General features: G+C 43.4%; 1 protein-coding gene across 1 annotated transcript in view; it reads left to right on the top strand.

The window, feature by feature from the left end:
- The first annotated feature begins 9,287 nt into the window (after positions 1–9,287).
- LOC128901976 (junction-mediating and -regulatory protein-like) overlaps positions 9,288–12,328 on the top strand; it is a 117,655-nt gene continuing 114,614 nt past the window's right edge. The window contains exons 1-2 of the mRNA XM_054184196.1: positions 9,288–9,550; positions 9,739–10,542. Of these exons, the coding sequence (XP_054040171.1) occupies positions 9,401–9,550; positions 9,739–10,542 (954 nt within the window). The 5' untranslated portion in view covers positions 9,288–9,400. The remainder of the gene's footprint in view (positions 9,551–9,738; positions 10,543–12,328) is intronic.

The following is a 12,328-nucleotide window of genomic DNA, read 5'->3' as shown; positions in this document are numbered from 1 at the left end:
TAAGCTCCCAGGACGATGTCACTGACAGGCACTGGGGAAGTCCCAGACTAGACTCAGCGACGGATGGGAACTGGATTACGGATCTGGAGTCAGGAACCCATGGATCAGGATCAAAGGCAGATGAACAGACAGGGTCCTCCTCAGACGTCGGCCACTGAAGAAAAAAAACCTGACCCTTTGATCCCTCAGCTTTTATACTGAGCATGGGGCAGATGGGATGGAATACCCCTGTTGGTCAGTTTTGGGTCACCTGTCCTGTCCGCTCCTCCCTGCAGGTGGGACCCCTCTATGCTTTTCCCTTTCTGACCCTCCAATGGGGCAAATAATGAAATTAGCTGACCTTGGTTGTTATAGCAATTAGTATAAGCAAGAGCCTCTCTACATACCATTCCTTGGCATAAACTATAAACATAGGTCTTATCACTCTGAGAACGAATAGTTTTCAGCACAATATGCTGTTAATTTCAGAGAGTTAGGAGAGGCCTAGCTAAGAAGTAAAATTACTGAACAGAAAGTTGGTTATGTTTTACCTCAAACCAGGACAAAAGGCCATGTGTCATTTCTGCCTACAAACAACTTTATAAAGTAATTATATGGATGTTGTTTCTTTTCCGAAGGGTCTACAATTAGAAACTAAATTTTTGTGCAAAGTGTTTGAGATACAGCTTAAGAGGAAAAATATTTATTTCTAAAAATAAAAGTGGTTCTCCTTTTTTACAAGCCTGATTTGCTTTCAGCCCAGCTATTCATCAGCAATCACATGACAGTAATAAAGAATCAGAGAAATAACCCCTTTCTACAAATGCTGAACATTATTTGGATACAGAAAAGTATATTATTTCTAACACTAAGCCCTCTCCCATCCCACATCCTTGAAGTTTGCTGCTTCACTGCAGAATGCCTACTTAAAGAATCATAGAATATCTCAAGTTGGAAGGGACCCATAAGGATCATCAAGTCCAACTCCCTGCTCCTTGCAGGACTACCTAAAACTAAACCATATGACTAAGAGCGTTGTCCAGACGCTCCTTGAACTCTGACAGGTTTGGTGCCATGACCACTTCCCTGGGGAGCCTGTTCCAGTGACTGACCACCCTCTCAGTGAAGAACCTTTTCCTAATGTCCAATCTGAACTTCCCCTGACGCAGCTTCATTCCATTTCCTTGTGTCCTATCGCTGGTCACCAGAGAGAGGAGATCAGCACCCCCCCTCCGCTGCCCCCCTTGAGGAAGTTGTAGACTATGATGAGGTCACCCCTCAGCCTTCTCTTCTCCAAGCTGAACAAGCCAAGTGACCTCAGCCGCTCCTCATAAGTCTTTCACCATCTTGGTCACCCTCCTCTGGACACACTCTAGTAGTTTGATGTCCTTCTTATATTGAGGCGCCCAACGCTGCACACAGTACTCGAGGTGGGGCCACACCAGTGCAGTATAGAGGGGGACAATCACCTCCCTCGACTGGCTAGCTATGCTATGCTTGATGCACCCCAGGACCCAATTGGCCCTTTTGGCTGCCAGGGCACACTGTTGACTCATTCAACTTGCCATCAACCCAAACCCCCAGATCTCTTTCCGTGGGGCTGCTCTCCAGCCTTCTGTCCCCCAATTTGTACATATAAACAGGATTACCCCTTCCCAGGTGCAGAATCCGGCATTTGCTTTTGTTTAATTTCATATGGTTGGTGATTTCCCAGCTCTCTAGTCTATCCAGATCTCTCTGTAAGGCCTCTCTAATCTCAAGGGAGTCCACAGCTCCTCCTAGTTTAGTATCATTGGCAAACTTACTTAATGTACATTTGACTCCTGCATCCAGATCATTTATAAAAACATTAAAGAGCACCATCCCTAAAATTTAACCCTGGGGCTCAATTTACTTAGAGGCTTGCCCACTTGATATTACAAAAAGAAACAAAACACATCTCCCCTTCATCACTCTCATTTAAACTACAAATTATAGTTTTGTATGGGACTTTGCTACTCTTCAAAATCTGATCATCTGTCTTTAAGGAGGGATGTACCCATTTGCTGGGAAACATGCAGGCCCCTGAACAGAAGATTTGGACTTCTTTTTACCAGGACTGTTTCCCTTCTTTGGTGCTGGCAGTGGGATCACATGGTAATTCAGCTGAAGATGGAACCAGATGAAGATACCATCTGTTTCTCCTGTATTGAGTAACTGGATCAGACTCAAGCATGTAGCAACTTTGGGTGTAGCTATGTCTACAGACAGAAGCTGATGCTATCCAGTATTTCTCCAGAACAGTTTAATCAGGATGAGAACTTCTTTCATAAGTGAGGCTAAATGTCAGGCCTTCTACTGATGTGTAGAGGAGAACACCTCAGATCTCCTAGATGCAGGGGGTCTTATCCTGACATGCTTTGATATGAACACTCAGGATTAAGGCTTGCCCGTACCATCATCAGCATTATTGTGACCTTTCACTCTGTAAGTTGTGTAGAGTGTTCCCCTAGCGCTCTGGAGAATTTTGTTGCAAGACTTTCTCACTAGTGTGCATTTCTTTACACAGCAGGCTGTTCTCCGTCTTGAACTGTCTCCAATCTCATTGGATCCCAAAATGCTGGAACACATATCTGCCAAACTATAGCTGCTGTCAGTAGTTATTTCTGCTCAAAAGCTGGTAAGACTTTAAACTTCCCTCTAGCCTGCTGACTTGCATTTTATTAGGAGACAGAATTTCAAAACACCTAGGAAAAAACTCTATGCTTAGTAAACATCATACAAGTCTAGATATTTTTATGTTCCAAAGTCTGTTAATATTGATGTTATTCTGCCTTGTGTTTTAGCTTCTGCCCCAACTCTACCTCTGTATTAGCGTACTCTGTTGCTGTTGCGATAACCAAAGATTAATGTATATATTTTCTAAGATGTTGCTCTTCTAAGGTTTTGTATGTCTACACTGCAATCAGAGCTGTGACTGAATCTTGCACGAATGTATACAAGGCAGCTTTAACATAAGCAGGTTGGGTATTTAGAATAGTATAGCTGAAATAGCAAGGAAATTACATACAGGCTGTATGAACACTAGTTTCTGTGGTGAGGCTAGCAAGTGACTCAAAATGCATTGGGTATCCTTGAGACTGAGTGAATAATAAAGATCATAGAATCATAGAATCATAGAATCTTCATGGTTGGAAAGGACCTTTGAGATCATCGAGTCCAACCAAAAGATAATCAATAAGTATCCATGGGCTTCCCTGATCTGTATGAAAGAGGGGCAGAATGATAAACATCAGAATATTTTGGTGAAAAAAAATTATGACAGCATTCTTGTTATTTTATAAATCACAGATACTTAATTTGATAATTGATCATGCTTAGAATCTTCGTCAATACAGAGAAAGCAATGAGGATTAATTGGACAGCAAAAGACAAATTTCCTGACACTCTCCTAAGGTGGTGTCTTGACTGGAAATCAAATTGCTAGTCTGGTAAGACAGCTTTGAAAGTCACAAACAGTGCAAATAAATCTTAATGCTTTCTTGGCTCAGTGCAGATTTTTGTCACCATAATAGATGAAATTTATCAGACTCAAGCTAAGACCTCTTGAGTATTGGCTAGAAATGTTATATTTACCCCTTAATCACATAATTGAGTAATTTAGGTTCGTTACTCAATCTATTCTTAGCCTTTTAGAGAATGTATTTAGAAATTTTACCATCCAAATTGTGACCCAAGGACATCGTTGGCTGTGCTTACAATAGTCTGTTATGCTCATCTCAGACAGCGTATAATACAATGACACAAGCCCTGCAGAATCTTGCAGGGGTCAGATGGCTTAGAAACATACTGGAAATACGAGTGACTCATCCAGCATCCAAAGTTTTTTTCCCTCAGACCAAAGGAACAACAGTTTACATACATGTTTATGGGAAATGCCAGGATTGCACACTAAAAAGCTAAGTGATCGCTAAGTGGTCTTCAACCCGCTCTTTTCACCCAAAAGGGAATCCAGATAACCTCAGATAAATCTTTTTCCATACATTCAAATTATTTTAGTAAAGGCCTGGTGTGATCTTGCAGACAAACCAGGATTGTCAGTCTATCAATCTCTCCATCAGTATATCAGGGATAGAGGATGAAACCTCTAAGGCTACTTAAAAACATCTGAATTGTTTTCTTGTCATAAGTTCCACTGATTAATCAGAAGGCAGACTGTATTCACTACCACAGGAACTATAATTTCCTTTTTTTAGATTCATGTAGGTATTTTGTCTGTTATAACTGAATGCTTGTTCTGTGGTTTGTGGCTTCCCCTGCCTAGTTACAAATGTTCTTCATTGACTGAGTTGAATTGTGGATGTGGCTAAACATATTGCTTCCTCTTTCCTTGAATAACATCTTCCAATGCTCCACTATAGTCTTGATATTGCTGCACAGCTCAGTACACTCTATTCAGAGCCAAGTAGGCATTTCCTTTATAAATCTATTTTGAGAAATCTCACAATATGACTGGACTTTTTCACTCTTGTCCTCAAAGAAAATATGACTTTTGGGGAACTGCTTGATAAAATTATCTTTGTGTAATTATGAGATATTAAGCATGACAAAAAAAAAATAAAGTTAATGCAAAAATCAAGTACTTTAAAAAAACTTTTAATTTCTCAAAGATACAAATTGTTCTTTCTGTCATCAGGATAATTTTCCCTATCCCCATGTACTTGGGTGGAGCACCTCAGAATATAGTTTTTGTAAACAAACAAATTGAAGAATTGCTTTGTAAACAACTAAAGAGACCTGCAAGTACCACCATTCCCAACTCATCCAGCCTGCAAGACAGGACTGCTCCAATTGTCTCTCTTGTTGCAAACTGTTTTATCTACCACAGAGACTACTGATTACTTTCATACAATTTAGTAAAATTATTATTAGTTAAACTTTTTTTCCTTTCAAGGAAAGATTGATTTATATTTAAACTACTGGGTCCCCTCAGCAGTAAGTGAGAGATTACATTACATGTTCAGTTTATCACACATTTGTAAAGCTTATTTGTAATAACTTCACATGTTCTACAACTGCAATAATATTTGGTTGCAGAAAATTCTTCAGTTTAGAGCCAGCATAAATATCCAAAGTATACAGTTTTTCTCCATAAAATGGATGGGCTATCACATGTACTGCAGCTATACTGGTTCTGCTGTACAATGCAATTCCTTGTACTTGGAAACTACCTCAAATCTCCTCTTATATCAAAACTGTTAAGGGTAGGCACTTACAGAATTTCAAGTGTAGCTACAACTATTACTAGAAAGTATACTTTTGGGTGGATGTTTCATTGCTACTAAGTCATCACAAAGTCAACAATGCTTTTATGCAGCCAGCTTCTTGTCTCACTTCACACAGACATACTCTAAAAACACTCTTAAAACTTTTGCCAGAAAAGACTCCCACTAAGAACAAACAGACGTTGCTATTTGGCTTGCCCACATTAAAATTTGAATCATACTATCAACAGAAACCTATTTAAAATGCTTGTCCAGCATAGCTGTGTTTTTCACAATACTTAATAGCAATTTCAGGACACCTAAAAATACACTCGATGCTACAGTACTTTGAAGCATGCTATTGAATATCCTCCCCCCTTCATCTCGATTACTGTAAGGAATTGTGCAGCTGGTTAACTGAGAATATAGTAGTCTTGTATTTGTACAGAAATCATGTTGCAACCGCAGTCATTTGGAATTGATCAAACTTTAAATCAGATGAGACCTGTTTTTCTCAAAAATGCTTTGTACTAAAGCTAGTTTATTCAAGGCGTTCAAAAATTCAGGTTCAGAAGGGTATAATTTTGGTTCAGTCTGCAGCATGCTGTAGGAGTCACACGCTAGGTGCTGGAATGTTTGTACAAACACAGGAGTATTTCTGTTCTTGTTCACAACATCAGCATGCAGAAGACAATTTATGCAGCACTTGGTGAGATCACTTTGCAGTGGTTCAGGTTATTCAATCCACAGAAGACCCAATCTTTTATGCCTGGCAATTACTAATCCACCCCACACATGTGCGGTTCCATAGGGTTTCATCCTATCACCAGCCTGGTTCTGCATTGATTATGTATGGATCTGCATAGGAAGGCTACAATCAATGCAGATGGGAATCTTTCGCTATATCTCCTTTTGCGCTGAATTTGGATTCCGTAGTTGCCTTGTTTTCCCAACACCAACTTGAACTGAGATCATGTCTGAGAACCAGCAGATACAGGTTCAGAGAAATGATACTGTAAGGCAGAAAAAGCACAAAGCAACTCCTGGAAGCTTGCAAACCTATTCTTCACTGGCTTATTAACTTAAGATTTTATTAAATATCACTGCTTGGAGACCACCCAAGGATGGCTGTGATGGCAATGACTCCCTGCCTTAAAAGTTCTGGTGCTTGACCCAATTCTTACCAGAAAAATATGACATCAATTGTATTCCTAACCTTACATTTCAGCTCACTAGTGACAGAACACTTGTGGCTCTCAAAAAGCTTTGGTTCTTGAAAACATAATAATCCAGCTTGTTGGCTGAGTAACTGCTACTTCCAACAGCCCTGGCCGTAAGGTTAACTAGGCCTCTCACATATGCAGTTTCCAGGTTAGCAATGGGATCCACATGCACTGAAGTGCCACATCCTCAGCAGCAGTGTGCAGCAGCTCACTTCTCTCCAGGCAGCTTGTGTTCTCTTCGGAGATGCTCCCCAGTAGTTGTTTCAGTTGCCGCAAACTTGTCACCTTTTTAAAGTGTGGGAATCAACCACAGGTCAGGCTGATTGAGTGCTACCTAACCCACTTCTGCTTAGTGATGAAGAATACACTCCACAAGTCCTGTTCAGAAGGCAACTACTAGCCTTTAAGAATGTAATTTTAAATTTTTGCTGTTTTATATGGTAGAGATGAGTGACGTATTTCCTTTCACCACCTTTAAGAACAAATCACCAACATCTGAAAAGCCTGCCCTTTATATGTTTATGAATGAAATGTTATGCATGTCCCGCAATACAGAAGTTACTATGAAGGTTACTCAGTGCTTCTTGATAACGTGATTTTGAAAAATTGCTATTGCCTTGCAAGTTTTTGTTCCTGTAAGTTTTTTTGGCAAAATATAATAGCTCTTGAGAGCTGATGGCACAGCTTTTCTACTGCATGAAAAGAGGCCTGTCATAAATTTGATTGTAGATGAGTGATTTTCAGAATAGTTTTCAGCCAGCTCACAAATGTTATATTTACCTAATATCTACTTTAAACCATACCAGCTTGTCCCTCTGCTATCTGAGAACAGCCAGGCTAATACTGCTTCAAAGACATTGGCCTCTACAGTAATGTACCTGAAATACTAGGACTCTGATCCTTTGGCTGATGGGAAATTTTGAATCTGTGTTTAATTCTCTTAAGTCTGGAGAGATCTATATATATATATATACACACACACTGTTGCATCTTCATTGTTTAAATTTTTCTTTCATGCATTACTGAAGACAAAATTGATTGCTGCTTACATTCATCCACTGCAAATTTGTTTCTGAATAACTAACAGAAAGAGACTTTATTTCCTCCACCAGTGTATTCCTTGCTTGCTTGCTTGGCCACTTCTACACGGGGTATAATCAAATCTTCCAGATCATTTCACAGGTGCTTTGATCTGATGCCTAAATTTATGGTAATAGAAAAGAATGTTGTTCTCCAAGATGTACAGCATACATCACCTTTAGAACACAGATACGGTCATTCCTATGGCTGCTGAGCCACAATTTCCTGCTTTTTTCTAACAGCTGTGACTTTGGGTGTTAATAATAATAGACTTAACCATGATTCTCCTGAATATACAAGGTTGCTTTGTTAATGACCAGAGAATGTTTGGATTGCCAGAGGCTCTCCTCAAATACTTTAGCTTCCAAGGACAGGATGCTAGTCAATATAGTAACTTTAGAAAAAAAGCTATGACTCACTCTGCTTCTCTGGCAAACTCAATTGAGAATGTTTTATTTCCCCAGTGCTTCCTCTAATTTGGAGCAGGACAATATCACAGATGGGCCAATTAATATTGTCTACTGATCTTATTTTTGATGCAAGTATTTCAGGATTGTTACAGTAAGAAGTATTTTTTTCATTTATACAAGAAAAGAAATTGAATATCCCAAAGAGCACCAAGAAACTGACCATTGGCCTGGTGATTAATCATTCCTTTCAGACATGCTTATGGGAGTTGTCTATGCTGGTTTACTGTAACCTACAGTTAACACATTGCCAGTTCTTAAGTAGGACAGGACAACATGAGCATAAAATGCCATGTCTCAGCGCAATCAGTTAACTTCAGTTATAAAGTTAAAGAATTGCCCCAAACAGCTATTTTAGACCATACCCTCATCTCCAGGTCTCATCACAGATGCTGCACTCTCTTGCAGCCTAACCACAAGTGCAAACTTTTGCTGCACGGCGTGCCATTAGGTGTTCTTGATAATCGATCTTTGAAATACTTTGGTTCAATCTCTAATCAGAATGAAGTCATACAACTAGAACAAGCTGCTGATGCACCACATCCTTTCCCATAACCATGCAGAAAACTGCTTTAGGGAACAGGAAAAGCAGAAACAAATCCTCTGCATGTATCACATGACTTGCCGCCTTCACGAACCTCCATACTTAAAAACCCTCTGGCAGCTTGGGGGCAGAGGCCCTGGAAAGCACTAACTGCAGGCTAGTGGAGAGTGGTCAGAGGAGCTGCTGTGCAGGGCTGCAGAGGCCAATGGGCCCCACCGGAGTGACAGACTGACAGGGAGTTAACAGCAAGGCCAGAGCCACGGCAGGCAAAGCCAGCGCTGCCTCAGAAGCTGCCTGAAACAGAGGCTGCTGCCCCCTAGCTTGCCCCCGGGAACCACGGTGCAAGTACGACAGGGGTGGCAGATTTCAACCTGAACAGCCCGCTTCCGCCGGGCGGACACCGCTCAGCTGACCCCAGGGGAAATCAGATGGCAGCAGCCCCACTTCCTTCCCCTCCTGTGGAGCCGCCCAGCCCCCGAAACGACCGCAGCCCGGCACGTGCCCTTCCCAGCATGTAGCGTGCGGCCGCTGAGGCCGCGTTGTACGTCCGAGGGAAGGGGCGGGGCATCGCCCTTACCCCGCCCACCACGGGACAGCGAGAAGGGAGGGCGGGAGATGGTGAGTGTGGCTGGCGGAGAAGGGTCGAGGCGGAGCGCGAGGTTCCGCCCACTTCCCTCCGTCGGGGAAACTAGGGTGACAGCCAATGGGGACAATTGCGACAACGGGGTGGGAAGGCGGGCCTTCGGGAGGCCGCGGGGCGGTGTTGAGTGGCCGCAGTGCCACCGCCGCTTGTAAATAGATCCTGCCTCGCGTGACGTATCTGTTGTGGGGACACTGGGCATTATCTGCCGCGGTGGCAGGTTGATGATCAGAGGCGGCAGCGGTGGGATTTCCCCGCAGCGGACACCGAGCAGAGAGGAAGTGATTCCTCTCTGTCCTTCCGCCCCACCCCCGCCGCGTCGGTCGGGATCCAGCGCATCCTTCCCCGTCCCCCCGTCGCTAAGATGGCTGATGGTGGGCAGTGAGGCGGGGCTACGGGGAGCTGTTGCCGGCGGGGCAGGCGGAGACGGCTGACGGGACGGGACGGGACAGGAGCGGGTGGGTGGGTGTGTTGGGGGAAGCCGCGCAGCGCCATGTCCGCCTTTGCTCTGGAGGAAACGTTGGAGGCTGACTGGGTGGCTGTGAGGCCTCACGCCTTCCAGGAGCGGGAGAAGCAGAAATTCGTCTTCATCGTGGCCTGGAACGAGATCGAGGGCAAGTTCGCCATCACCTGCCACAACCGTACGGCTCAGCGCCAGCGCAGCGGCCCTGAGGCCAGAGCCGCCCTCAAGGCCGGCATCCCCACGGTGAGCATGGGCCCGGCCTGGGGCCCGGACTCCGGCCTGGCGCGCGGCTCCTCGCATCTCCGCGCCGAGGCGGGGTTGCGGGGCTCCGAGCGGAGCGCGGCGGGTGGGGCGCTGCCGAAGAGCCTGCTGCGCGCCAAGAGCAGCCCGGCCCGGAGGCCGCTGCGGAGTCCGGAGGCAGCAGGTGCCGCTGAAGAGATAAAAGCGCTGGAGCTGGGGAAGGAGGAGGAGGTCGCCTCACTGTCGCTGCCGCCCTCGCCGCTGCAGGCAGCCGAGTTGACCTCTCCCAACGCGGAGCCCGTGGGGGACGAGTGCAGCTGGGCCGGCCTCTTCTCCTTCCAAGACTTGCGGGCTGTGCACCAGCAGCTGTGCTCGGTGAACTCGGAGCTGGAACCCTACCTGCCTGTTTTCCCCGAGGAGCCCTCGGGCGTGTGGACGGTGCTGTTCAGAGCCCCGGAGCGATCTGAGCAGGAGATGGACGCTCTCTGCTACAAACTGCAAGTTTACTTGCTCCACAGCTTGGATACTTGTGGCTGGAAGATCCTTTTGCAGGTGCTCTTCACTGAGACTGACGACCCTGAAGAGTATTATGAGAGCCTGAGTGAGCTGCGACAAAAGGGGTACGAGGAGGTGCTGCAGCGGGCCCGCAGGCGAATCCAGGAGGTGAGGCTACTGCATGGTCCAGATATCTCCACCTTAGTGTTACCTTTTCTTTACTCTGTGACATCTTTAGTTGCTATTTCTAGCTGCTCCCCTCTACCTTTGCAGAATTGATTGACAAAAAAAAAATCAGGAAAACTGACTAGTTAAAAAAAAAAAGCAAGCTTTGAGAATCAAAGTAAGAAAATGAGACTTAACCTTTCCAAGGTATCTAGGGCCAGGATTTAAGAAGGTGCAGATTTCCCTAGTCATCTAAGTGTGGCTTAGCACTTTGTTCTGTGTAATTGAACATAGATGTTTGTGAACAAGAATCTGGTGGATTTGGCAAGGTCTTGCTCTCAGATTTTTGTTGTTTTGTTGCTTTGCTCCAGGATGTGTTGGAGTCTGAATTTTTCTGTTTAATGGCAGCAGCAACACGTGGTGTTTGTTTTGACAGTACAACTTAGGCACTTGGGGCCAAAAAGTTCTAGGTTCCTACAGGCTCTGGGTGCTGAATCTGCTATTTCAAGTGAGATGATGTTTTCCAGTGTAATTGGAGTAATTACAACTTTTATTCAGCTGGTAAGTTCTTAGAGTTGTGACTTTAAAAAGTAAGCTATCTGGTCCTAGCGAGCATTTACTGCATTGCCATTGCTAGTGTCTGACAAGACTTACATGTTTCACAACATGCCATATTTTTTTCTCATACCATATACTGTTTAGTCAAAAGTAGTTGAGGAGGTTCTGCTAACTTCTAGCATCAGTGTGTGAGAATTTTTTCACATCTTTATGCACTGAGGTATATGAGGACCCAGATTTTCCCAGTGAAAAAGGAGAATTTTACACTTGTTTTTATGTTTCAGTGTCCTTGGTCCAGAAAGTACCTGGATCTATCTAGGTGCAACTATGTGTATGAATCATGTTATGTAATTTTTTATTTTTGCAAACACCATCTAAATTTTATTGTATGACTATAGATCGTTTGGCTGCTTCAGCTGCCCGCATATATCCTACCAATATTGTGTGTTCAAAAATGTGTGGTGGTGAACGTTTTGGTTTTTTTCCTTGAAGTATGAGCATATGTGCTTGCTGTTTTTGATGGCATAGTTTTGAGTCTTTGTAGGATTTGGGCCCAGCTTTTCCTTAGTGACTGGAGTTACAGAGTATGAGAAAATTGTTGTTTTATCAGTGATGAAATCATGATAAAAAAAAATCATCTCAATGTAGCATTGTCAGGTACAAGTTTATTTCTAGTCTGTTGTGTTAGGATATATCATTGTGATTTTTCTTTTTATTTTTTTTTCATGTCTGTTTAAAGGGCTGAATTAATCCTCATTAATTTTGATATACAGACAGTAATTAGTCTAATAGTCTTCTGCAGTAGTTTTAGTCCAGAGAATATGAAAGCATATTGTCATCCACCTTTTCCTTTGACTGCATGAATGCTTGGGAGCGTGTGCTTAGATTCACTTGGCCTTCAGCTCAGCAGTTTTTATAAGGAGCTGAGCAGGACAAGAGAAATTTCTGTTAAACGTGTGGAGTTTGGGAACTGGGTATCTAACTCAAAGTGCGTGGCGTTTCTGAGGAAACGCTAAATTAGAATTACTGTGTAGGAACTATTTGTTTCTTGGAGAATCTCAACTTCTATTTTGTTAGCACCAGTGCTATCATCAAAAAATAATTCGGTTATCAAGAGGCAACGCAAGCTTTATCCATCAGGATCTCTGAACTACAATATCTTACTCTCTGTTAATGTTCAGAACTTGGTGCAGACAAAGTGTCAGAGCATATTTGTGTATTTGACTACAGT

Source organism: Rissa tridactyla, chromosome W, assembly GCF_028500815.1.
Source record: "Rissa tridactyla isolate bRisTri1 chromosome W, bRisTri1.patW.cur.20221130, whole genome shotgun sequence".
NCBI lineage: Eukaryota > Metazoa > Chordata > Aves > Charadriiformes > Laridae > Rissa > Rissa tridactyla.
This window is presented reverse-complemented; position numbering and strand designations above follow the sequence as displayed.